This window comes from Ursus maritimus, unplaced genomic scaffold, assembly GCF_017311325.1.
Source record: "Ursus maritimus isolate PB19 unplaced genomic scaffold, ASM1731132v1 scaffold_1, whole genome shotgun sequence".
NCBI classification, from domain to species: domain Eukaryota; kingdom Metazoa; phylum Chordata; class Mammalia; order Carnivora; family Ursidae; genus Ursus; species Ursus maritimus.
This window is the reverse complement of record NW_024423343.1, coordinates 3,005,704-3,030,559: the sequence shown is the minus strand read 5'-3', so window position 1 is coordinate 3,030,559 and position 24,856 is coordinate 3,005,704. Positions and strand designations below refer to the sequence as shown.

Here is a 24,856-nt window from a genome sequence, read left to right as displayed (position 1 = left end):
CCTCTGCCCTTCTCTTATCAACAAAACTGTCACTGGATTTAGGGCCTAGCCTGAGTCCAGGGTGCCTGAGATCATTACCCTAATTACATCTGCAAAACCCCTTTTCCCAACAAGATCCCACTCACAGGTTTCAGGGGTTAGAAGGTGGGCTTACCCTTCTGGGGAGCCACCATGCACCCCGCTGCCTTGGACCATAGGTTCTGTGGACAGGGTCCAGGTTGGCTCAGGCCTGCGCGCGGGACCAGGCACCGTGCCTGGACAAGGAGCCTTGTCAGTTCTGGTCGATGAATGGCTTTATCCATTTGTTCAATAACAAGTCCTGTGAGAGATTCAGAATATTCCCCCGACTGGAGGCAGCTTTCGAGGAACGCACGCGTCTGCCAGCGGAGACAGCGCAGGTCTCGCGGGGCTGTACGTGCAGGTGCGAACGGATAACCGAGGCAGATGTGTGGGCGGAGGCTGGCAGAGGGCCAGGTGCCAGCCGCTTGCGCCGACCGGGAGGCATCTGGGCAGCAGGAGGAACATGTCCCCCGGGGGGCAGATGTGGGGACGGGAGGGCCTGCGGCGCGCAGACACTGGGTTCTAGATGTGGCTTGAGGGAGGGGGGCAGTGTGAGGCAGGCCGGTGGGGAGCAATCTGAGGGCTGGGGTAGGGTCCCAACTCACTCGGGTTTTAAAACTGGGAGTCCTGTGTTCAGGACACCGCTCGGTCTGGGGCAAGGCGGGCAGTTTGGTCTCCCCGGAGCGGGTGAGTCATTCCCTAAGAGTCTGAGTCACTACCCCCTGCAGCTTAGGCACAGGCCTTCCCTGCTGCTGCAGGCCTGGAACTCTCCTCCTCCCTGTGATGGGGGCACAGCAGGTGCCTCACATGGTGTCGAAAGGAGAGACTGGCGGGTGCCTGGTCTCACCGACACCTGTGGGGACACACACTTTGACAGCTCAGTAGGTCAGCGCAGGGGTCCAGGCTGTCCTCAGCCATCTCTGGCCACAAAGGGAGGGTGTGTGAGGAGGTTTGTGGGCTACACTGGCCACTTACCACCCTTCTCTGTCTGTCCTTCCCTGTCCCAGCCCGGGCGAGAAAGCCTGCTTGGACACTGCCTCTGGCTTTGACCCTTGCTTCTCTCCCAGCCTGGGCAGAGAAGGAAGGTGGGTCCCCAACCTGGGGTGGGGTGTGGGAGGAGGGGGGTCTGGCCCGACTCCTGGGAGGAGACACCTCAGTTGCAGGCCCAAGGGCCCCGGTACCAGGAAAGCTGCCCTCTTCCACCCTGTTGGGTGGGGATCTACTGACCATTCCCAGAGCTGTGCTGTAGGGATCGAGCTGCCAGCACCCCAAGTCCGGGGCAGGGGTCCTCACTACATGCAGCTGGGGGGCTCAGGCTTCTAGCCACCAGGCACACCAGTACTGTTTCCAGAGGAGGTCTCTAGTTCCCAGCAGGGGAAGGGGACAGGGGCAGGGGGAGGGGCCCTGGCTCAGACCTCCGGAGCCAGAAGGCTATTGTTGGACATTTTTGCTGTAAAAATTATGCCTCACGAGCACCACTGTGGCAAAATCTCTCACACATCTGATTACTGTCTTAGAATAAATGCCTAGGAAAGGTATTTCTGATCAAGGATTAGGAACCTTCTATGTCAAGCTGTTCTCCAGGAAGATTGAGCTAGACTTCAAGGAGGTTATCGTATGGGGACACTGGGCATGTTTTCTGGGGACATAGATGAGTGTGCTGCTGTGGGGGCAGCCTGAGCTGTCAGATGGCAGCAGGAGGCTGTGGGTGATTTTAGGGTGGGAGGAACTGATGGTTGTGGGAAAATGCGAGGGTGCTGGTGGGACTCGGGGGGGCAGAGACAGCTCCCACTCTGCCTGAGGGCACCAGCCCTCTGTCCATGGGTCGGCGTGCCCAGTGTGCCCAGGGCTGCGATGGTGAACTGTTGTGGCTTGTAGACTATGCAAGCTGAATTCATTCCAGCCGCCGCATTCACTGAGCACCCTTTCATTGGTGGGTGTTTGAGGCTTCACGGACCTAGAGAAGTGGGACCCTGGAGAGAGGTGAGGCCCGAGGAGAGCACCTGCAAGGTGTGACAGCCCTGGGTCCGAGGCCCATCTCTGCTGCTGTGCATTCTGGGCACAGCAGCAGCCTCCTAACCTCGGGCTCAGGGAGGACGTTTAGTGCCGTGTCCAGCTCCTGCTGGTATTGACAGCACAGTCCCCACCGGTGGGCAGGTAGGAGGAGGGGTGGGAGGCCACACATGGAGTGGGGCCTCGGGTCTTTCTCAGGAAGAAACAGGGTTCCAAGGGCAGTATCAGAGCCAGGCCTAGGCACAGAGTGGTGCTCTGCTCGGGCCACGTACCCCTCGATGCAAAGGCACTGATGCCTGGGGGTGGGGAAGGCAGCACAGCTGAAGCCAGTTGGGACAGGGCTCCCAGGCCTCGGTGCTTATTAGAATCACTTGAGCCTCAAAAACCGTGGGGCCCGGGCCACACCCCAGACCAGCTGCATCTGGACCTCTGCAGTGGGGATGAGGGTGGCGTCAGGCTTCCTTTTTTCCCCCAGTTGTGGTAAGAGATACATAATAAACTTTACTACTACTTTTTTTTTTTAAGATGTTATTTATTTGAGAGAGCGAGAGAGCACAAGCAGGGGGAGTGGCAGAGGGAGAAGCAGACTGCCCGCTGAGCAGGGTGCCCATTGTGGGGCTCGATCCCTGGACCCTGGGATCACGACCTGAGCTGAAGGCAGACGTTCAACCGACTGAGCCACCCAGGTGCCCCTGAACTTTACTACTTTTTATTTTATTATTTTTAATCTAAACCTTTTAAAAGTGTACAGTTCAGTAGTGTTAAGTACATTCACACCGTTGTACATTGGTCTATCTCCAGAACTTTATCATCTTCCCAGACTGAAACTCTGTGTCCTTTAAACAGCTCCCCATTCTCCCCTTCCCCAGCCCCGGGCACCCATACTATTTTCTGTCTCTAGGAATTGGACTCCTCCAGGTGCCTCACAGAAGTGGAATTCATACAGTATCTGTCCTTTTGTGACTGGCTCGTTTCATTTTAGCATGATGTCCTCAAGGTTCACCCATGTTGTAGCAGGTGTCAGAATATCCTTCCTTTTTTTTTTAAAGATTTTATTTATTTATGAGAGAGAGAGAGAGAGAGGGAGCATGAGCGCACAAGCAGGGGGAGGGGCAGAGGGAGAGGGACAAGCAGACTCCTCACTGAGCAGGAGCCCAGCCCAACGGGGGGTTCCATCGAAGGACTCAGATCAGGACACCAGCTGAAGTCAGACACTTAAGCGACTGAGCCACCCAGATGCCCCAGAATACTCTTCCTTTTTAAGGCTGAGTATCACTCCCCTGGATGACCAGACCACACTGTTTACCTATTGCACTGCTGACGGACACTTGGTTGTTTCCATGCTTGGGTGTCTTGGAAGCTCCCAGTGGGCTGGGCACGCCCCTGGCTCCCTGCCCTGCGGCACCAAGGGCGTCACCCCCAAGCCTCTGCCAGGGGTGCTCTCTGCTGTTATCAAGTCCAAACAGCATTGCAGGAAGCCCTCTTACCCCACCAAACACCCTCGCAGGGCCAGCCAGGTCTGCACCCAAGGGGATCCGAGCTCAAGAACGCAAACTCAACGCACACTGTTGACAACGTTTAAGAAGCGAGCGCGCCGGAAAATGTATTCCTCTGTTCCCTAATTTAGTCAATAAATGCTTTGTGTGAGGCACCGGGCTATAATTGAATAGAAGAGATCCCCGCCGTCGTGGAAGGAATTCCGGGGGCGCACTCATCTCTTAGCACGGAGATATACGCCCACCGCAGCGGCGCCCAGCCCACTGGACCTGCTGCGGGGGCCAAGGCTGGACGTCCGGCACCTTTGCATCCACGCTCTGCCGGGGCTGCTGCAGCCCACGGACGAGCGCGGAGACCACCAGAGCGGCCCACTGTGCCCGGCGCAAGCCTCCTCTAACCGGCACTCCCCGGACGCGCCGCCTGCCGGGCTGGGGTCGGGTTCCAATCGGCCTCTCCCGCCGCCCGCGGCCCCGCCCACAACGGCCGGGCACAAGGCCACGCCTCTCTCGCGGGGGCGGGGTCGGGGGCGGGGACGGGCCCGGCCAACCAGAGCTCCCGGGTAAGAGTTAGGCTCCGCCCCCCAGGTGAGAGTGTTTTCCCAGACTCCTCTACTCCCGTAGAGAAACCACCGCGCTGTCGGCGCGCCCCCGACACGGCGCGCCTCCGGACAGCTCGCGCCCCGCCTCGTTGGGCCTCACGTCCGGCCGGGAGCCCGGAGGCAGAGGCGCTGGCACCCTGCGCTGGGCCTCGTTAGCCCGTGAGGGAGGGGCGCGCCCGCCGGAAGCCGCGACCCCGACGCGATCCACCTGCCCGCGGCGCCGGAAGTGGCCGTGGCCGCCCTGCTTCCGGTCGGTGGGGCGCTCTCGGGCCGGGGCTGCGGACGGGACTAAGCCCGGAGCGCCCATGGCGGAGGGCGGAGGCCCCCACGGGCGGGCCGGGCCGGGGCCCGCAGGTAACGTGCGCGCAGCCGCCGGGCCGCGGGGCGGCGGGGCAGCGGAGGGCAGGGTCTAGCGCCCTGGCCGAGGGACCCCGGCGGCGGCGCCCTGGCGGGGGCCGTGCGTCCTAGTCCCCAAAGGGCCAGGCCCACGGAGCCGCGCCCTGCCGCCGAGGTCGGATCAACGCGGCGCGCAGTACGGGGCGGCCCCGGCTGCTGCGTGTGCCGGCTCCTCGGCCTCGCGTGGACATCCTCGCGCTGGGTTTCCTCTCCTGTGGAACTTGCTTTCTAACTGCCGGTCCATGAACCAGTGGGGATTTGATAGGGCCCTAACTGTAAGAACAGGACACGGATCATCTTCCAGCTCTGAGCGCACGGGTCGGGAAAGCCCCCAGAGGCCAGTCCCTCACGGCAGGTGTCTTTTCTCCGCCCTGCCACCCACGGCTTTTGCCTGGGGTGTTACCGCACATGCACAGGCAAGGGACAGCGATAACAGCATCCCCAGCGAGCTGTCCGTGACACAGCATGTCCAGGGGCCCGTGGCCCACCAGCAGAGGAGGCAGCTAGAAAGGCTCACCCTCACCACCCAATATAGCCATCAGACGTAGGGTTTCCACCCTGAGACCCTCCTACTAAGCAGATGTGAAGTTGCCAGTGAAGTGTGGTGTTTGCTGTGTTCAGGAGAGGTTCCCTCTTAACCTGTGGTGGGATTTCCTCTGTGTTCGTTGCTGAGTTTGCCCTGTGTACCAAATGCTTTTCTGTGCTCTGGACTTCACGTGTTCATCTGTGTCTTTGGAGAGCTACCCCTCCAAGGAGTTGATGACACTTGGAGACTGGTGTAAATAGCGCTTTTCATCCCTCCATCCATGCTTTCAACAGACGTTTATTGAGGAACTGCTGTCGGCCAGACCTTTCCTGGCTGGGGACACCCCAGTGAACAAGGACAGTTCAGACAAAGCCCCTTCTCCCCTGGGATGTGGTTGATACTGACTGTGACCCCAGGGAACAGGACTTCAGTGTCTGGGATGTCACTGGAACGTGAGAGAGAGGTATGGAACGAGAGGAGGATGGATGGCCGCTTACCAGTATAGAAGGGCGTTGCGTGGAAGACAGGCTGCTCTGGCCTGTATGCAGGGCCTCTCCTATCTGAGCAGTACTGTTTTGTTATTTAGAGTGTTGCAGGCCTGGGAGTGGAGGGGAGACAGAGATTTCCAGTTAAGGTCTAAGTCCTATGTGGAGTCATTGCGTTGGCAGTGGAGAAGCTAATCAGAAACACGCAAACTTGAAGTAGTCCATTGATCTGGAGCTGGATGTAGAGGAGGCTGCGTTGAGCTGGGCCAGGGAGTGGGTTGAAAAGAGGCTGGTCAAGGGAGGCCCAGAGAAGAACTTAGCAAAAATCTGTGGCTCCCACTTATCTGTCAGTCTTTGCTCTACACTTCCTATATCTTACTCGCTCCTGCTTTGAGCTTTTTCACTCGGGGGGGTGAGACTGCAGGGTAACTGCTGTGGAGGAGAACAGCTGAAGGAAGGTCGGTGGCGGCGCTAAGGGTTCCTTGATGCCTGCCTGTTGATCGGCTGCAGGTGTGGTTGTGGGATCCGCTTGAGTGACCTGTGTGTGTGTGAACCCTGGCTGCCCTGCCACCTGCCAGTGAACTGTTGAGTCCTGAAGGGCAAGGAAGCTTACTCATCATCGCCTGTACCATGGTCAATCCTTGTATGCAGTAGGTACTCAAGAGATTTGATTTGAATGTAAAAGCAACTTCATCACTGGATAGAGTTCACCTGTGGAGGGGTGTGCTTTCCACCTGTGCCTGGCCATGTGCTGGGAGTCCGTGTTCATGCTCTTTCCTTATGCCCCTGTCTGTATTGAGGTCTGCAGAACTCTTGATTATCTGGAGATTTTTTCTGGGCTTTAGTGTGAGGGGGAAAACTCGATAATTTGCAAATACGTATCTGATTTTACAAATCTGTTGACTGCTTATTTTTCATAGCTCTCAAGGCTGGGAAGTCCAAGACCAAGGCCCAGCATATTCTTCGTCTGCCAGGAGCCTGTTTCCTGGTTCTAGGTGGCAGTATTCTTGCTTTGTCCTCACAGGTGGAGGGTGTGTGGGAGCTCTCTGGGGTCTCTTTTGTGAGGACGCTAATCCCATTCATGAAGGCTCTTCTGTCATAATCTAGTGATCTATGCAATCATCTACCAAAGTCACTACCTCTTAATACCATCACCTTGGGGGGTTAAGATTCCAGCATATTTTGAGGGGAGACACAAACAGTCTATAGCAACTACTTTTTCTATTCCTCACAGATTTTGATACCCATTTATCTTTATCCTAAGGTCTTTTCTGGGCAATTGATTCTGTTTATTTTTTTTATTCTGATAAGATAATAATATGTTCTGTTAACCGGTAGGGTCGTTTTTTTCTCATATGTACTAAAAAACAGGTGATTTTTCATTCATATTTCCAGATGAACTTTTTTTTTAAGTAGGTTCCATGCCCAGCATGGAGCCCAGTGGGGGGCTTGGGCTCAGGACCCTGACGTCAAGACCTGAGCTGAGATCAGGAGTCAGATGCTTAACTGACTGAGCCACCCAGGTGCCCGTCCAGATAGACTTTTATGATATTTTTGTCACATCTCATAAAAATCCCAAAGAGATTTGTTAAACCACTTAATTTATTTGTTATCGTTTAAAATTTGTCTAGCATTGACTCATCCTGTCCGGGCACATGGTATGGTTTACTCTTGTTATTGTTCTCCAATTGATAGTCTTCATTATGTGAAGCTGGCTTTCTAGTTATAAGCATATAATTTAACATTTTCCTTCTTACTGAGGTGTAACTTACATTCGATAAAGTGCGCCCATCTTAGGTTACTGTCTGAGGAGTTAGGCACGGAGGCTCCCGTGAGGTCATTGCCCAGGTCAGCTCTGCTGTGGTCGCCCGTGTTGCAAACAGCCGCATTTGTGTGCCTGTTGAGTGTTGCCAAATGCAAGTGTCTTTTTGTAATATAGGTGATGATTATATGGTTTTCCCCAGTGTTAAGACACTGCTGCATTCTGGGGATAAATAGAGTAATATTATGGTGTCTTTTTGATATGTATTTTAAGTTTATCTTGCTAATATTTTGTTTAGGATCTTCTGTATTCTTCAGTAGGGTTGATTCATTACCTCCTGTCTCACCACCGTTTTCAAAATTAGTACTCTTGTCACATTTGGTGTCAGGAATATGCTTGTTTCCCTGAGGGAAACTTTCTGTATTTTTCTAAGCTCTGGGCATTTCTGGAGCCTGGGAATGATTTATTCTGGAGAGTTTGAGCATACCCACGTAGCCTTCCTACGCGCAGAGGGCTCGCTACAGACGGCGCCCCCTGTTGGCTGGTGTTGGCAAGGTTTCCCCTAGCTGACAGGAGCCCCTCTCTTCAGTGCAGGTCCTAATCTGAAGGAGTGGCTGAGGGAGCAGTTTTGTGACCATCCGCTGGAGCACTGTGAGGACACGAGGCTCCATGACGCAGCCTACGTGGGGGACCTGCAGACCCTCAGGAGCCTGCTGCAAGAGGAGAGCTACCGCAGGTGAGCATCACTGTCCGGGGCTGGCCCAGTGCTGCCGGAAGCCGAGGTGCGTGATCCCTGAGGGTCTGTGTCTCCCTGGTGTGCACGGGAAGACCCCGTTGCTTTCCAGTGTTAGAGGACGGGAGAAAAGGAGACCGAGGGAGCGTGGTCAGACTTGTAGGAGATAGGCAGGTAGTGAGGGTGGGGAGACCTGAGTTCAAGTTCAGCTCCGTCATTGACCTTTATATTTTCAGGAAACTTCTGGCCCTCTCTGGTGTCAGCTTTCTTGATGTTAGTCCTGATGGCAGCACTGTTACTCTCTTTAAGAGTGGTCCTGCCCCTTTCCAAGTCTCTGTGGCTCTTTACCCTAAGCTGTATACTAGAGTTCACCTAACTTTGTTATTTTCATGTGGTTACCCCCCTTTGGGTGCAGACTTCCTGATGTACCCTCCTCTGGCGTCTGTGGTCCCCAGCTGTCTGCCCCCCTGGCCTGGGGTTCAGCCTCACACCGGCCTTCTCATCACCCGGGCACATGCTGTGTGCTCACCTTCTTACTCCTTTGTCTGTAGGGCCTGGGCCTGCTGCCCGCCAGATCCTGCCTGTTCCTCCGCACCAGCTCAGGCTCTTCCTTCGTAGCAGCCTGTGCTGATGCTACTTTTTTCCCCACCAGGGACCCCTGGGAGAGCACAGAGTCTGCCTTCCCTCTGGGTGTCTCTAATGGCTTGGTGGGTCGAAGATTGGAGTCCCAGCTAGATTAGAAACTGAGCTGCAAACAAAAACTCCTTCCTGCTTTGTGTCTGTTTCCCCTTCAGGGTTAAGATGGCAGTGAATTGATAGAAGAAATGCCTGCGTGTCAATATTGAAATTAATGCTGCTTTTTATGAATAGCTCCCAGGAGAAGGATTTCTTACAATTCAACAATAGGTTCCTTTCTTTTTTTTTTTTTTTTTAACTTCTGATGTCTTAACATTATTTCATCAGAATAAATATTTAAAAAAAAAAAAGCTCTAAATATCCAGAAAGGATTGTCATACAAAGATGTCAGATGGATTCTGCATGAATATTTAATGCAAATGACTCAAGCCCAAAGGAAACCTTAAATTTGCAGATGCAACAGTAGAATAAAAACAATGGAGTTCAATTAGGTATTTTCATACTGCTTTTCCAAGTACTTTTTTTTTCTTTCTTCCTATATTTGGCTTTCCCCAATGATCTATTTCTGTTGCTTGTATTTTGATGATGAACCCTTGGTCTTCTTGGCTCATGGGAGCCAGTGCGCAGATGAAGGAGGAGCCCCTGCCCCACTACGTATTTTTGTGCCCCTGCATCAGTGAGCTGGATGGCCAGGCTTCGTTCAGAGCTGCACGGGGAGATTGCAGTGAACTGTGTCTGGGTTGATGACGCGGTGGGTCAGTGGGCCTGCACGGCCAGGGCAGGGCACTCCTTGACAGGGAGTTGCGGCCTCCTTGTGAGATAAGAGCTGAGCGGAGCCCGTTTCCCTCTGCTGATGTTGGCCGGCAGTGAGGTGCTGCGTGGCCTAAGCGATTCCTGCAGGCTGTCATTTGTGCTGTGTCATGGGTAGGGGGGCCACGGGGGTCTCCTGGTCCCAGTGAGGATGCTAAGGCCCAAGCTCAGGCCTTCACAGCGAGTATCTGGGTCGGGGGGTGGGTGCTTGGGACCCTGGCAGATTGCCCGTGAGTGTGCTGCCCTTGATCTCACGCTGCTTCCCTGGGCGGACCTTTCCTCCCTTTGTGGAGACCTTAGCTCTCTGTCCGTCAGTCAGCCTGTGGCTCCGTGTCCTCTGCCGTGGAGTGGGCTCTTCAGATCTGCTCCGCCCTGGGCACCGATCCAGCATTTCATAGAGCAGAGCACACGTGGAGGCACTCTTGAACCACGGGGGTGTCTGTTTGAAGAAGTTGCCCTCCTGATGTCTGTTCCTCGTATGGACCAGTACGAGAGGAAGCAGAGCCGCTTGTGGGTTTCCCAGCTGCCCCTCACAGCCCGGCTCCCTGTGTTCTCTCTTAGCCGTATCAACGAGAAGTCTGTCTGGTGCTGTGGCTGGCTCCCCTGCACACCGCTGAGAATCGCGGCCACCGCGGGCCACGGGAACTGTGTGGACTTCCTTATCCGGAAAGGGGCCGAGGTGGATCTCGTGGACGTAAAAGGACAGACTGCCCTGTACGTGGCTGTGGTGAATGGACACCTGGAGAGCGCCCAGATCCTCCTGGAAGCCGGCGCCGACCCCAACGGAAGCCGGCACCACCGCAGCACCCCCGTCTACCATGCCTCGCGTGTGGGCAGGGCCGATATTCTGAAGGCCCTCATCAGGTCAGTGCTGCAGAAGCCTAGGGACCATCGCCCTGCACGGGCCCTTGTGGGGGACGTGGCCCCATGGCCTCTAGTCCCCGTGGCCATGTTCTCTTGCCCTGTTGTCTGTACTTACTTCTCTCTCCGTAAAGTTAGACGTGTTGGAAGAATTGTCTGTTAGGCTTTTTAAAGAGCTACTTCTTAGCTCAGTCCTCTTATTTTTCTGCTTACTAATTTCTATTTCTATTTTTCCCATTTTCCTTAATTTTACTTTATTTCTCTCCTTTTTCAGTTGAATGATTATTCATTTTCATTCTCAAAGTGTCAGCTCTCAAGGTTATTATTACCTTTGCGTGTAGCTTTGGTCTTATCTGCTAAGCTTTTACCCCATATTTAAATTAGGTATTATTGAAGTTGATTTCCTCTTTGTTGTATGGTTATGGAGGAGAAAAGTTTAATACACATTTTTATGAACTGCTTTTATTGTATTGTGCTCAGATAATGTGGAGCTTATAATTTGCATTTTGGGGCTTCTTCTGAGTTTTTAATTTTTTTTCATGTCACACGATGTTGTTGTGGATGCTTGTACCAAAATACATGACCGGAGTGTTTGATTTGCATAGGACAGTATGGTGGCCTTAGTCATGTTACTCATGGGCCCTCTCTTTTTTTTACACTTTCAGTCATGGGATCTGCCCCAAGGTCAGAGAAGTCTGTTAGTCTCTCATTGCTGTTGTGATTTGTCAGCTTCCCCTTTTATTTCTAGGATTTTTTGCTTCCTGTGTTTTGGTGCTAAAAGTTGTTGCGTGTGGGTTATGCTCATTATCAAGCCGAAGGGTCTCATTGGGGGCTCGTTTACACAGCATTGTGCCACATTTAGCTTTTAATCTTCGTGGGCTTAAGTAGTTCTTTGGGTGCTCACCTTTCTTATTTGACTGTATAGGATTCTTTGTTTTTCAAATACAATTCACATTATTGCCATAGCTGATGTTAGGTCTATGTCTCTATGGTTTCTTAGCCGTTCTTTATTTTGTATCTTTGTTCCGTGATCTATATTTTCTTTGCTTTCCCTTTCTATTATTTTAGATAGTTTATGGTCTTATTTTAATTGTACTAATGGTTACATTTTTCAAGAATTTGAACCAGATTACAATTTCATTTTCTGTGTCTCCAGTGACTTCTTTCCGCCAAAGATGCTTTTTTCCTGTGCCCTGCTCTGGAGGTGTTTCCTGTGGTTGGACAGAGGACAGTTTAGGTAGCCAGTGTTCAGTGTGGAAAGGATTGGGTGAGGGTCCTGCTGTTACAGGCTGCAGTGGGGGTGGCTCTGAGGAGCAAGAGACCTGGCGTCCCCTAGCCCAGCGCAGGGCGTGGTTTTTGAATTAGGTACTGAGAATATGTTTATTCATTAAAAGTTTTTTTTTTTTTTTTTTTTTAATCACTATGGAATTGGCTTTTGGAAATACAGACGAGGGTATTGTGGTATTTCCCTTCTCTTTAAAAATTTTTAGCCTAATCATCCAAGCCACCTCAGTCCCTATCTTTGCATCTTAGAGAATGTAAGCCATTAATTTGGAAATATTTTTGAATAGGATCAATCAATGAAATTTTATCTTGGTTCCAGAAATCCCTTTAGGCATTTCAGTGGGTTCATGATGCACACCTGCTTTGAATTAACTGCAGGCTTGACTTTCAGAAGTACATATACAGATGCCCTGTTTGAGAAAGTGTTACTGTTACTAAGACATCTCATTCCCTCACTGGAGCGTAGGACATTACTATTACAGTGAGGTACCACGAACACATGCGAAAAAGTTTTCTATTTTCTAAATTACCAGCTAACTGACTTACTGACTTTTGGAAAATGGGAGTGATATGGTTGAGTTACTGAACAAATAATACAGTCTAAATATGATGTCAGCTCCTGCCTTCCTAGGTCAGTGTCCCTTACATGCAGGGCTCTCTGCTGTCACGCCGTAATTTGCTGTTGCCCTGCAAGTAAATTCCATTCTGTTACTTGTAAATTCCCTTGATATATGTTGCTGATGTTTTTAAAAAAGAGGTAAGGAGTGGTGTTTCTGTATGTGCAAACTTTATATTGATTCACTGAGTTGTCCCAGTGGTTCCTTGCCAGAGATATTAAAAGCAGGAGGGGAATTTTGGAAAATATTCAGAATTAAAATTAACTGGATCCAATCCAGCATATTTTTATGAGTGGATGAAGGGCTGTCTTTCCCATAGCTCAGCTAATACCAGATTGTCATATTGCCCAAAATTATAAACATTTTGGAAGACCTATCCCTAACAGGAGGAGGGAAAAAAAAATCACGGCTTAAAATCTAGTTCCCTTTTTCTTTCTTGGTTGAGCGTATGAAGTGAAATGGCAGTTTCTGCTTGGTTTGGTGTGGGTTGTAGAATGTTTCTCCTGTCACTGCTGGAGCGTCTAGGAGGCCGGGCCGTGTTTGCATTTGTGGTGTCCGACGATGCTGCGTGGCTTCAGTGGGGAGAGGACTGTCCTGTGAGCATATCGGTCTGTGTGCCCGTCCCTTCTCTTCCTTAGGTCTGTGCTGCCTGCAAGCAAGAGTGTGGGCTTCAGGGAGAAGTTCCTTCGGACACTCGGAATGTGTTGAAGAGACAGGTGATAGAATATGACTGCTGACCAGCCGTTTGTGTGATGGCCTGGAAAATGGTGCTGTTTCCTGTGCCCTAGGCCCCCGCCTGTCGCCCGTCTTCTCTGCTTCTACGTGCTGTCATTTTCTAATGCCATGAATCTTGTGCCGACAAAACCTGTGCGGCATTGTAGGGCTGTCTGGGTGATGGAAGCTCAGGGAAGCAGGTGCTGGCTGGCCGGTGTTGACTCAGAGGAGAGTGGGCAATGCGTGCCAGGCGGGGATCTCACAGCAGGGAGGCCGCGCCCTTCTCCACGTCCTGTCAGGTTGCACAGGATCGCACTTGGGCTGCTTACTGCTGAGTTCACTTTGGTCTTTCGATTAGGGGGGTGTCTGTCAGGTTTCTCCACTGGAAAGCTGTTCTTTCCCTCTGTAATTATTTAATTCGTGTTTCGCGGAGAGGTAACTGAGCAACACATATATATCGTATTTCTCATCAAATTTTTAATTTATTCATTTATTTGTGTTAGACTTACAGTTTCGTGTATTATCCAAAGAGTTATAATCCCTTATTATTACTATTTTGATGCTCAGATTGTCTCAGATTTGGCTGCCGAGAGCCCTGTCAAAGTGGAGCCCAGCTCTGTCCTTACGACATGTCCCCCGCATCCTTTGAACAGTTTCTTACTTTCTCTTATAACAATATAGTCTAGGCGCATCTAGCACTGTGCCTGTCTTAGCCCTGGAACTAGTAATTTCTCCAAGGAGTCCTGGTTTCTTTTAGCAGAGAATGGTGGTTAGAAACCAAGATCTGGATATCGATACTGTTTATTGCTTATGGGCTGTTGCTGTTTTCAGGCCCTCCGTTTGGACAGAGCTAAGGTTACAGATACACATTTCTGTCTATATTTCTGTGTCTACATACGTCGACAGTAGAATTCACCCTGATACTTCCAATCCAGTCTGGTACCGCAGGGGTCAGCCTACTTCTCCTTTTCTGAATTTATTATTTGCCTTTCCAGCAGAGACCTGGTTCCCCTTCTCCTTAACATATTTATTAATTTATCCCCCCCCCCCGCCCAGTAACCAATCTGATGTTGCTGCCCCCTCTCACACATGACTCCTCACCCCATGTGGGCTCTAACACCCCATGCCAGGCAGCATTTTTAGCAAGCACCCTCTTGACTTTGCCAGGACCCTGATATCCTGAGCCGGGCTGCCCTCTGTGTTTGAGTCAGTGGCCTCTGCTTAGTTTAGATTGCTAGTTTGCCCTTGGGCTGGGAGAACTCCAAATTCCTGATTGTGAGTCTTGTATTTCGACTTCCCTGAGGTCAGGGACAAGGGCAGGTCCCTTGAGGGGACCCTGAAACCTCTGCCTTTTTAGAGTCATTTAGAGATTGGTTCTGCTGAAGAATGAGGCTTCCAGGTCAGGCCGCTCCTGCACCCGTCCTGTGAGAGATGCATTTCCTCACGTCTGGGCTGTCCCTGGGCCCCTCGGACAGCCATGGGGCTTATTGCAGGGACTGCTGTGAGCGTGCCCGTCTGCATGAAGCTCCCTGCTGGCCAGCTGTGCTTCCTGTCTCAGGTCCTTCTAGGGGAATCTGATGCTGGGGGTGGTCTGGCTGATCTGGTGGTTTAGTACAACAGGAAAGAGGAGCCACCCTGCAGGCAGGACATAATGGCACCGTCTGGATACGTAGTTGGGTTAACGTGGTTTTCTTTTTGCTTTTAATTTTTGGGGATTGCTTTTTATTTAATTTGTTTTATGATATATATATTTTTGTGGTTCCAAAGTCAAATCTATAAAACAAAGTATATTAAAAAAAAGTCTATCTTCTGTGTTGGTCTCCTTCAACTCCCCTGTAGATGGCCATTTTAAAACTTTTATGGTTTATCCCTCCATTGTTAAAAAAATAACCATAATGTGTATATGTCGAGTAACCATTTTCCCTCCGATAAACAGTAGCATAGTACACACTTTCACGGTCCTGCCTTTCTCACTTGTTAAATGTGTTCTGAGGTCGTTCCAGAGCAGTAGTCAGCGATCCTCCTCACGCCTCTTCATAGTGATTCAGTGCTGCTTTATATGGATGGACCACGGTTTGTTCAGCCAGTCTCCTGCTGAGGGACGTGCAGGTGGTTTCTTGCCTTCAGCCGTTACGGATAATGTTTTGATAAATTGTCGTGTGCATGCGTCTTTTCAGAATTTTGGAAGTGTATCTTGGGAAGAGATTCCGAGAGTGTGATTGGTGGGTCAGAGGGTAAATGCATATGTAATTTTGCCAGCTCTTGCCAAATTCCCTGCTAGTGGGAGTGTTACATTTTGCATTGCCCCCAGAACGGAATGAGACTTCTTGTTTCTTTAAAGCTTGGTCAATACAGTTTTGATTTTCCCCAGTGTGATAGGTGAGAACTAGTATCTCAGGGTAGTTTTTTTTTTTTTTTTTTTTTTTAAAGATTTTATTTATTTATGTGACAGAGAGACAGCCAGCGAGAGAGGGAACACAGCAGGGGGAGTGGGAGAGGAAGAAGCAGGCTCACAGCGGAGGAGCCCGACGTGGGACTCGATCCCAGTACGCCAGGATCACGCCCTGAGCCGAAGGCAGACGCTCTAACGACTGCGCTACCCAGGCGCCCCAAGTTTTTTTTTTTTTAATTAAAAAAATATGTTACATTAATTTCAGGTGTAAAGGTAGTTTTAATTTGCATTTGTGTTATGAGGGAGGCTGAGCGTTCTTTCAGATGGCTGAGGGATGCTTGCCACTGTCAGCGTCTCTAGCTCATTTTCCTGTAGAACAGTTGAGCTGCTCCTTTTTTTAGGAAAAAAATTTATTTGAGAGAGACAGTGTGAGCAAGCAGGGGGGAGGGGGAGAGGGAGAGAAGGAGTCCACAGTGTGGAGCCCAATGCAGGGCTCGATCCCAGGATCATGACCCTGAGATCATATCCTGAGCTGAAACCAAGAGTTGGATGCTTAACTGACTGTGCCACCCAGACGCCCTGATCGTTGCCTTGTATTAGCTCTTTCTATATTAAGGATATTAATCCTTTGTAACATTCCCTCAACTTTCCCACTTACTGTTTTACGTTGCTTATGCTGCTTTTTGCCATGCAGAAGTTTTTCTTTGTTTAATTTTCATGTTAAAAAGCTTTGCTTTTACATCTTTTCTTGTTTGATCGTCCAAATGGACTTTATAATCAACTTCTGTAGCTCCAGAGATGTTACTTTTATTTGTTTTATAATCAAGTGCTTTAGTTCTAAGGATGGGATTTTCATTTATATGATAGACTAAAGGAGAATTGACCTCTTGATAGTGTTGAGCCCCCCTTTCCAAGGCGGCGGTGGGGCTTTCCATTTCCTAAGTCTACTTGTGTGACTTTAGGAGTGTCTTTTAAACTTCCCTCATGCACATTTTGGACATGTACTATTAAGTTTATGCTTAGAGATCTCATTTTAAAATTTATTTAGCTTCCATAAATGAGATCTTTTCCATTTTGTCTTTGAACTTATTTTTGTATGTATGAAGGCTGTTGGTTTTATAACTTCATTAAAGTATTTAATAAATTCTCTCATTGCTTATTGTATTTTCATTAATTATTCAGGGCTTTCCAGACATAGTCATATCCTTTGAAAATAGGGAAAGTTTTTTCTCTTCCTTTATGATCGTAATCAGCTAATTGCTTTCCCTTGTCTGATTGAACTAATACCCTTATTTAAAATGCCTGAATTAGGGGTGCCTGGGTGGTTCAGTTGGTTTATAGTCCAGCTCTTGATTTTGGCTCAGGTCATGATCTCAGGGTCTTGAGATCAAGCCACGAGCTCTCTCTCTCTCTCTCTCTCAAATCTTTAAAATGCTTGAATAATAGTGGGCTGGAGAATGGGTGTAGGCGGCTTGCCCCGGCTTCCAAAGGAGAGCCCCCCTTTTCCCCGTTAGGTAAGACGCCAACATCTGGGTTTTATCTTGTGAAGGAAATGTCTATCACTTCTTATTTTATTATTTATAAACCTGCATTAGTGTTGTTTTGTCCCATGCCTTCTTTTTTTCATTTATAGAGGTAATCATGATTTTCCCTTTAGTTCTGTGAATATGATGGACCGTGTTCTTAGAATTTCTAATATTGGAACCACCCTTGCATTCTTGGAATAACCCGCATGAGGTCATGGTATATTGTTTTCTTTATATACTTTAGATTTGCTTTGCTAACATTTTATTGAAGGTGGTTAAGCTGATACTCATAAGTGAAATTAGTTGGTAGTTTTTTTTTATGGTGTGGCTTTTGTCAGGTTTTTGTGATTGTCTTGCTAATTTCATAAGATGAATTCGAATTTTTCCTTTTTTTTCTTTGCTTTGACCTAGTTTGAATAGCCATAAGATTGTCAGCTCTTCAAAGGCTTTGAAGAGTTCCCTGATGCATTTTTTGTGTGAGTGGGTTCCGAGTTCTTAACTACTGTCTTACCTTGCTGGGAGTCATGAGACCGTTGTGATCTGTGGCGTCTCCTCAGTGGTTCCCCACTGCCCACGGAGGTCAGGCCTGTCTCTGGTGCTGTGGGGATCAGTTGACTTCGGTCAGTCTACCACAAGGTCTCACTTTCCCTGTGTCTCCCTGTAGGTATGGGGCTGACGTCGATGTCAACCACCACCTGACTCCTGACATCCGGCCCCCTTTCTCCCGGCGCCTCACCTCCTTGGTGGTCTGCCCCTTGTATATCAGCGCAGCCTACCACAACCTCCAGTGCTTCAAGCTGCTTCTCCAGGCGGGGGCGAATCCCGACTTCAACTGCAATGGTCCCGTCAACACGCAGGGCTTCTACAGGGGCTCCCCCGGGTGTGTCATGGATGCCGTCCTGCGTCATGGCTGTGAGGCGGCCTTCGTGAGCCTGCTCGTAGAGTTTGGAGCCAACCTGAACCTGGTGAAGTGGGAATCCTTGGGCCCAGAGTCGAGAGGCAGAAGGAAGGTGGACCCCGAGGCCTTGCAGGTCTTTAAAGAGGCCAGAAGTAAGTGGCCTGAGTTCCGTTCTGACTTGCAGTCTGTGTGGGTCATTTGAATGAATCAAGTGGTAGTGATTAAAAAAGACTTTTCCAATGAAGCATTTAGTCAGAATCTGCAGTTAGGGCTAGGAAGTTTCCAGAATACTTCCAGATTGGTCTTTTCAAATACTTAGACACCAAGCGTTGCTATAAAGAAATATATAAAAGTACATGTTCAAAGTTCCTGAAATTATAGTCTCTTTATCTCTTTGCTCTGCTTTGTGACCCCAAAGTCCCTACTTACGCATGGTTTTTAAATTTTTGCCTGACAACAAATTGCAAGTCCTTTCTCCTCTAGACATCCTCATTCCCTTTCTTCAGCCCCACTCAAATACCGTTACTTTTATTGTGTGGTACGTCTGGTTTTTGTTAGAATAAACTCCATAGCTTGCTTATTTATGAAGAAAGATTTTGCCAATGAATTAGTCAGTCGATAGCTAGATTGTCTGCAGTGATCCTGGGCTTGGTCTTCTTGTCCGAGGCACTCTCTGGGGCCCAGAAGTGGACCTTGTGCGCCTCCTGCAGGCTGCTGTGGGCCTCCTTCTCGCCGGGGTCTTGAGGGCATCTGAGTTGAAAACCTTTTCCCTAACCCTCCCACAGAACTTGAGTTTATTGTGTTTTTGTTGTTGGAGTTTCCTACGCCAGTCATTAAAACGTGCTCCCGTTGAGCCTTCCCCGAAAGAGTTGGCTAATGGTCAGTTGGAGCCATGCTGATCGAAGCTGCCTGCGTCGGGCCTACTTCACAAGGCGGAGACGTGGCTAGGCTGTTTTGACCCAGAGCAAAATTGTCAGCCTGTCTCTCCTGGGTCCCCCTGGAGTTCCTGGGACTGACCAGGAGCAGAGGCTGACAGAGGGTAAGGGTCCATTGTTCACACCTGCCAGGGCCTTCAGTGGTCAGCTCTTACTTCTGTCTAGGAAATTAAACCCAGTCAAGGAGGTGCTGTCCCGGTGAGCAGGTGCCCCAGGTGAAGACTTCACTCCTTCCGCAGACGGGAGGAGCAGATGACGAGACCGTCCTCGCCAGGGACTGCTCTCCACTGAACACTGGGGGGCCGGCAGTTCTGGCTGTCAGTCTTAGCCAGCCAAAGGTTAACCTCCCTCCCTCTGTCCCCCTTTCTTCCCACGGCGTTCCAGGTGTCCCCAGGACCTTGCTGAATCTGTGCCGTGTGGCCGTGAGAAGAGCTCTTGGCAAATACCGACTCCATCTGATTCCCTCGCTGCCTCTGCCAGACCCCATAAAAAAGTTTCTGCTTTATGAGTAGAATGCGAGTGCAGCGGTGGACTGCAGGGTGGAGGAAGGTGACCTGCAGTGAAAGTTGACACCGATTCTTGCCCCGTGAACCACATCCTGTCTGTGCTGCTGACGGAATCCCGTTTGGCTGTTGGTAAAGCAGAAACGGCCTTGTTCTCCTGGATTGTAATTCCATCTCAGGTGCTTGGGGCATTGGACAGTCCTGGGGTCATTGTCAGCTGAAAAGTTCATACAAAACTTCATTTTGTTCTTCCTCAGTATCTCTGTTTTGGATTCTCACGGTAGCATATTCATGAAGTGGGCCTTGCGGTGTGTGTAAGTACGGGCTGAGGTTGGAGACCTGCTAATAACTCCCGCGGGGAAGACTCCTAGCGCTTTCCAGAACTGTGCTTCTGTTTATATTTTTACTTCTCAATTTAATTATTTGATTAAAGCCTTCTAATACCTAAATGAAAAGAGAGTTTTGGTAAAAAAAAAAAAAAAAAAGAAAAAAAAGAGAGAGTACAGAAATGCAGTTCATGGACTTGTTGCTAGTTTGTTTTCCCTACTCCTTGGGGTGACATGTGGCATGTGTCTACACTCACCCCTTCCTTGCCACTTCCGTGTTCTCTTCTTGTGGCAGTGTCCTCCGTTAACTGTCTTCCTTCCAGGATGGTTTCTTGGCTGCATGGACCAGCTGTGTGAGCTCAGTCAGTCCCTGCCTTTGTTCCGAGTCTACAGGGAGAACCTTCTGCAGTGCCACACCTGTTCTCATACCAACCTGTGCCTCGCGTCACGCCAGCAGGTCTCGTGAACTCTCTGCCCTTTCCCTTTGAGGAGCTTCCAGACACGGATTGATTTTAGGAGGCCCGCACTGAAGAACTTGCCAGTAAAATGCCTGCCTACTTTTGGACCAAGGACCGCTCCAACAGCATTCACTGCCAGTTCTAACTGACGGAGCACCTGCGGTGCTCCAGGACGGGGAGATTCCCTTGTCCTCTGGATGGTTCCAGGCTTTCCGTTGCTTAGGGTCCAGTGGACAATACATCTGGCATTTGGTTGATTGCTCTTTGCCTTTTTGGACTTAATGTCTTGGTAGTTGCTCCTAGAACGTGAGGACAGGGGCAGCAGTGAGTCAGAAGTCTTCCCCTGGGCCTGCTGGGGGTGCTGGTAGGTGAGACGAGCTGAGGTGAGATGGGCAGGGTTCTCACACACGGGCTGTGCAGCTCATTCTGGCTGTGTCTGAAGAGGTGGGCCATCGGCTGCCTCTTCAGAGCTCTCCAGGTGATGCTGTTTCCTGGGAAACCACGTCTGGTAGTTGGAAGCCTCTGATGACCATTGTGTGGAATCGTGATTCTAACCTTCAGAAGTGTTTGGGAGTGGGCAGATTTCAAATCTGTGTTCAGGTTTTCTGTCCTAAGAGCTATCGAATTTGTAATAATTGAATTAGTGATACAGATATACTTAATTACTAACAGCATTGTAGGTTTTAGCCGAGGAGACAGGCAGTGTCTTTCATTGTCTTACGCGGCTTGAGGATAGAATTCTAAACCCCACCTCGTGTCCCGGACGGCTCTGCCGAACGCCGGGCTGTGTGACCTGTAGGTGCGTGTGTGAGGTCCGAGCGGAGAAGAGGCCCTGGATGATTCAGAGGGAAGACACAATCACTGGAGGCTCCACGTGGCTACAGTGACCCTATCACAAGCCGTGGCCATAGTGTAAGTGTGGGATGGCTGTGTGAGCCCGAGATGGGGCTTGTGCGCTGCTGCAGGCCTGGGCCCCTGTCCGGCTGGGCTGATGCAGAGCTGGGGGCCGGTCAGAGCGATGCTGTGAGCTGCGGGTTGTGGGTAGCTGATGTGGGTCCTTAGAGCCGGAGCCAAGTGCCACAAAGGCTTCAGCTGAGAAGGGATTCCGGGTGTTCTTTGTGGCATTCAGGGTGGGACCAGGACCACAGTTAGGCTCTGGCAGGAGCTGTGGGGAGGTAGAGCTCCCTGGATATAGGGAAGTTGGAGCCACCCAGGGGTGGACTGGGCTACTGGCAGGGGCTTCACGTCACTAGGGGTGGGAAAGCAGTGGCTGGTCACCTTCTTGGTGACCCCTGAGTGGCTGAGACAGGAGTTTCTGGAGTGTGTGGTAGTTCACCTTACTTTTCAGCTCTTCCAGCATTGTGTCCCCCTGCCTCGGCTCTTTTGGCTCAGGTTCTGTCCAGGTAGGCCATGTTACAGACGCGTGATACGCTCTGAGTCTACCCCGCTGGGTGCTTTCTGCAGAGGCGTGCTAGGACAGGGTCCCCCTAGCGAGTGCAGAAGTCTCGCATGTGTAGGCACGACTTTCGGGCTGCACAGAGGCCAGGGCCCAGTGCAGAGTGGTGTCAGGGTCTGCTGCCTGGTGAAGCAAGGGCAGGGCTTCGTTCGGGGGATTGAACGATTTTTCAGTCTAAAAGGGTCTAAAAGGAATGGACTGAGTTGATTCTCATAGTTGGGTCTCCCCCAGACCTGGCCAGGGAGATAGTGTGAGTTGGGAGAGGGTGAGCCAGGGAGCAGGGACTCTCCTGCTCTGCCCCTCGAATGTGCTGTGCTCCGGGCCAGTCTGCGGGGGACCAGAGCCCCCACTCTTCCTTTGCAGAGCACAGGTCTGATTGTTTGTTCAGCCAGACTTTGCTGATGCTTTCGGAATCCTGCGGACTGTTAGGTTCAGCCTCTAGTTTGAAACTTCGTAGCTGCCAAACATGAAACTGAGGACAATGTTGATGGTTGCTTATGGTCATTGCTGCTTGTTCGAGTGACACTTCACTTCACTGAGGCTCCCTTTCCTTTTGTTGGCTGGGATGGGATGCTGAAGAGGAAAGAGGAGCTCCGTTAGAACACTCTATGAAATCATGTTTCTGAGGCATGGGGCCCCCAGGTCCCCTGTAGCCAGGAAACGTGGTGGTACTTGAAGAGGCTGCTGCCCGGCAGGCCCTGGAGCTCTCCCTAGGGAGGGTACAATGCACTAGTGGGAGTGAGCTGGAGTGTCCCCTCAGCCTGGTCCCAGGAGTGTCCCGACTGTTCCCACTCGTGGGGCACCTCCTGGCCATTGAACAACGTTCTACTGCGGGCCTTGGCTGCTGTGGACAGATGGGCAGGGATTGAGGTCGGGGGCAGTGTTGATAACCTCTGAGAATTCCGCTCTGGCAATCTGGGCGCGGAGTTTGAGTCTGTTTCCCAAAGCCATCTGTGTCATGCGTGGCTGTGCCTTTTCGTATTACTCATGTTATTTATATATTTATTTATGTCTTGCCTTGTTCCAGAAAAGTGTTTAAGGCAGCAGTCCTTGGTTTTTGATGTTCTCTTTTGGCATTTGGTAAATTTCTGTCAGCATGTACTTGTTAGGTGATTTTAAAAAGAGGACAATTAGCAGTTTCCTAGTGTTGTTATATTTCTGTTTTCAGGCTTAAGTGCCATCCTTTTTTCTTTTTTCCCTCTTCTCTGAATTGATTTTTTAAGTCAAAGTTTCATGCAGAAGTAGAAGGGGAGGAACATGCAGCAGGCAGAGGTCTGAGCAAAGGAAACTCAGCCTTAGAGAGAAGTGCTTTGCCTGCGCTTTTCCACGCACGGCCGTGTGGCCAGGGCGGGCTCCAGGCTGTGGTGTGAGTGCGTGGCCTCCCCCGCTCGCACTGTAGTGCTCCGACTGTGCCCGCACAGGACGTGTGCGAAAGCACTTTGTACTGAGCAGTCCCTGTGACTGTAAACTGCTGTCGTGACTGTTGTCCCTCTTCTCAGTGGATGTGCATTGGAGGTGATGACGGTGCTGGAAGGGCCTGTGACCTTGGGGCGGGGCCCCACGGGGCAGGGACGGTCCTGGGGGCCCACAGCGTAGGCCCTTGGCACAGAGAGCTCTGTGCAGGTCAGTAAATACAAGTAAATACAATACTTACTTATGAAGTAAGTTTATTCAACCTAAAGATTTATATTTTATTCCAAGATAATGTCCTTCCTAATTTGGGTGATAACGTGTACTTTTATGTAATGAAGGTGGTAATAGAGGGCAATATTTTTATTTTTTAAAATGCTCTTGGTTGGAAGATAAAATGTTGGTTGCTCTTTGTCAAGCCCCAGAATTTCTTCTAAGCCTGCCAGTGTCTGAAGTCACAGAGTCAGGGAACCCCAGCCTAGCTACAGTGTATGTTTACGTAATGATGAGAAATTCCTCTTGGATTCTTAAAACAGCCTGTTCGCGGTTGTATTTCTGCTGCCTCGTAGTCCAAGAGCAAGCTCGAGATCACTGTGCACAGTGTCGGGAAGGCATGCTTGTGGTCTGGCAGTGACAGAGCCTCCCTGCGGTGACCAGGCTCCAGCCATTCCCAAACCCACGAGAACACTCCCTGGAACTGCCGTGGGGCCTTCTCGGTCAGGACCGCCCTGACGTCAGGCCTGGGGGCCGGTGGCTCCGTGGCCTGTTGGTGATGGCGCTAGAAGTGGGTCTTCCGGATCTAAGGCTTCAGCTTCCGCTTCTGCCCCTTTGGCCGCCTGCCAGGCGCCCAGTGACCGGTCCCGAGTGGTCTGGATTCTGCACCAACTTGGAAGTGCCTCATTTGGCCACATGACCTCCTTCTCCCCAGCTTACTTGTTACTCCCCTCTTGCCCCCCAGAACCTGACCCCTCGGTGTGGAATAAAGTAACTGATGTGCGCTCATGAATGGTTAGTGGAGTTGTGTCCTGGGAGAATTCCACGGGAGGGACGTGCCGATTTTGGAGTATGGTGATGTACAGATTATATACTATAGATTCTAGGCAGACAATCAGATGGAGAAGTGAGGCGGGGAGACTTCTGTGGCCTTAACACGGAATTGCGCAGTGTCTGGAATGCATGGGCATCCTTTTTTTTTTTTTAAAGTTGGTTTGATTTCAGATCTCTACCAGGTGACGTACGAGTGTGCATCCTTGCAGTTTGAGTGTGGTGTTTGTGCGCGTGTGAAGTCCCAGCTTGCTGCCGTGGCTTAGCCAGCAGCGTCCCTGCTCTGCTCTGCAGTGTTTGCACAGCTCCTGGCGCTTGTTTGGTGGTCGGCACAAGAGTGGGACCTGCAGTGGGCCTGTGTGGCTGGAGACAGGCTGACAGGAACGTTCACCGTAGACCCTGTTTGTCCCTCCTGCTTTGGGGATGCAGGCGTGTTTGCTCGCAGCAGCTGGGGCCGTGACTGTTCTTGCACTTGTGCCTGGTTAAGCATTTCCAAAAGTATGATGGACCTCTTTGATATGTTATTGTAACTTTAATAAATGCTTTATTACCCTCTAATTCACCCCCTCCCCAATGCCTTAATTTTTTGGACTGTTTATCTTAATGGGTAGAAATTGGTCTTGTGAAATCTTTAAATACACATTTCAGCCAAGTGACTGCCTCTCAGGAAAGTTTCTAATGATGTGGAGAGAGGAACTTTTTTGAACTGCTCAGAGGGATCTTGGTGTTGTAGAGGGGTGCCCAGAAGGTGGCACAGATACAAACTTCTGGCCAAGCCTGATTTACGAGGTGGGGTTTCCAGTTTGAAGAGAACGTGCCCCTTGCTTTCAGGCAAGGTGAATTGTCCCTACAGTGCTGCAGGGGGGAGGTGGTGGAGAACTGTGGGCAGAACCATTGTTTCTGGGCCTCTGTTACA

At 50.5% G+C, this 24,856-nt stretch overlaps 1 protein-coding gene across 11 annotated transcripts; it reads left to right on the top strand.

Moving 5' to 3' along the window:
- The first annotated feature begins 4,181 nt into the window (after positions 1-4,181).
- ASB1 (ankyrin repeat and SOCS box containing 1) lies at positions 4,182-24,495 on the top strand. 11 transcript variants are annotated; one of them, XM_040638493.1, is made up of 8 exons: positions 4,182-4,522; positions 7,932-8,073; positions 10,078-10,380; positions 17,575-17,960; positions 19,128-19,378; positions 19,504-19,560; positions 19,896-20,942; positions 23,433-24,495. In XM_040638493.1, exons 1-5 carry the CDS (start codon positions 4,474-4,476, stop codon positions 19,253-19,255), a joined length of 1,008 nt encoding a protein of 335 aa, XP_040494427.1. In that variant the 5' UTR covers positions 4,182-4,473; the 3' UTR covers positions 19,256-19,378; positions 19,504-19,560; positions 19,896-20,942; positions 23,433-24,495. The 11 variants fall into 11 exon arrangements, with proteins under 11 accessions (XP_040494427.1, XP_040494422.1, XP_040494424.1 ...); XM_040638488.1 differs by having other exon boundaries at positions 19,128-19,425; XM_040638490.1 differs by having other exon boundaries at positions 19,504-20,942.
- Positions 24,496-24,856: the final 361 nt, after the last annotated feature.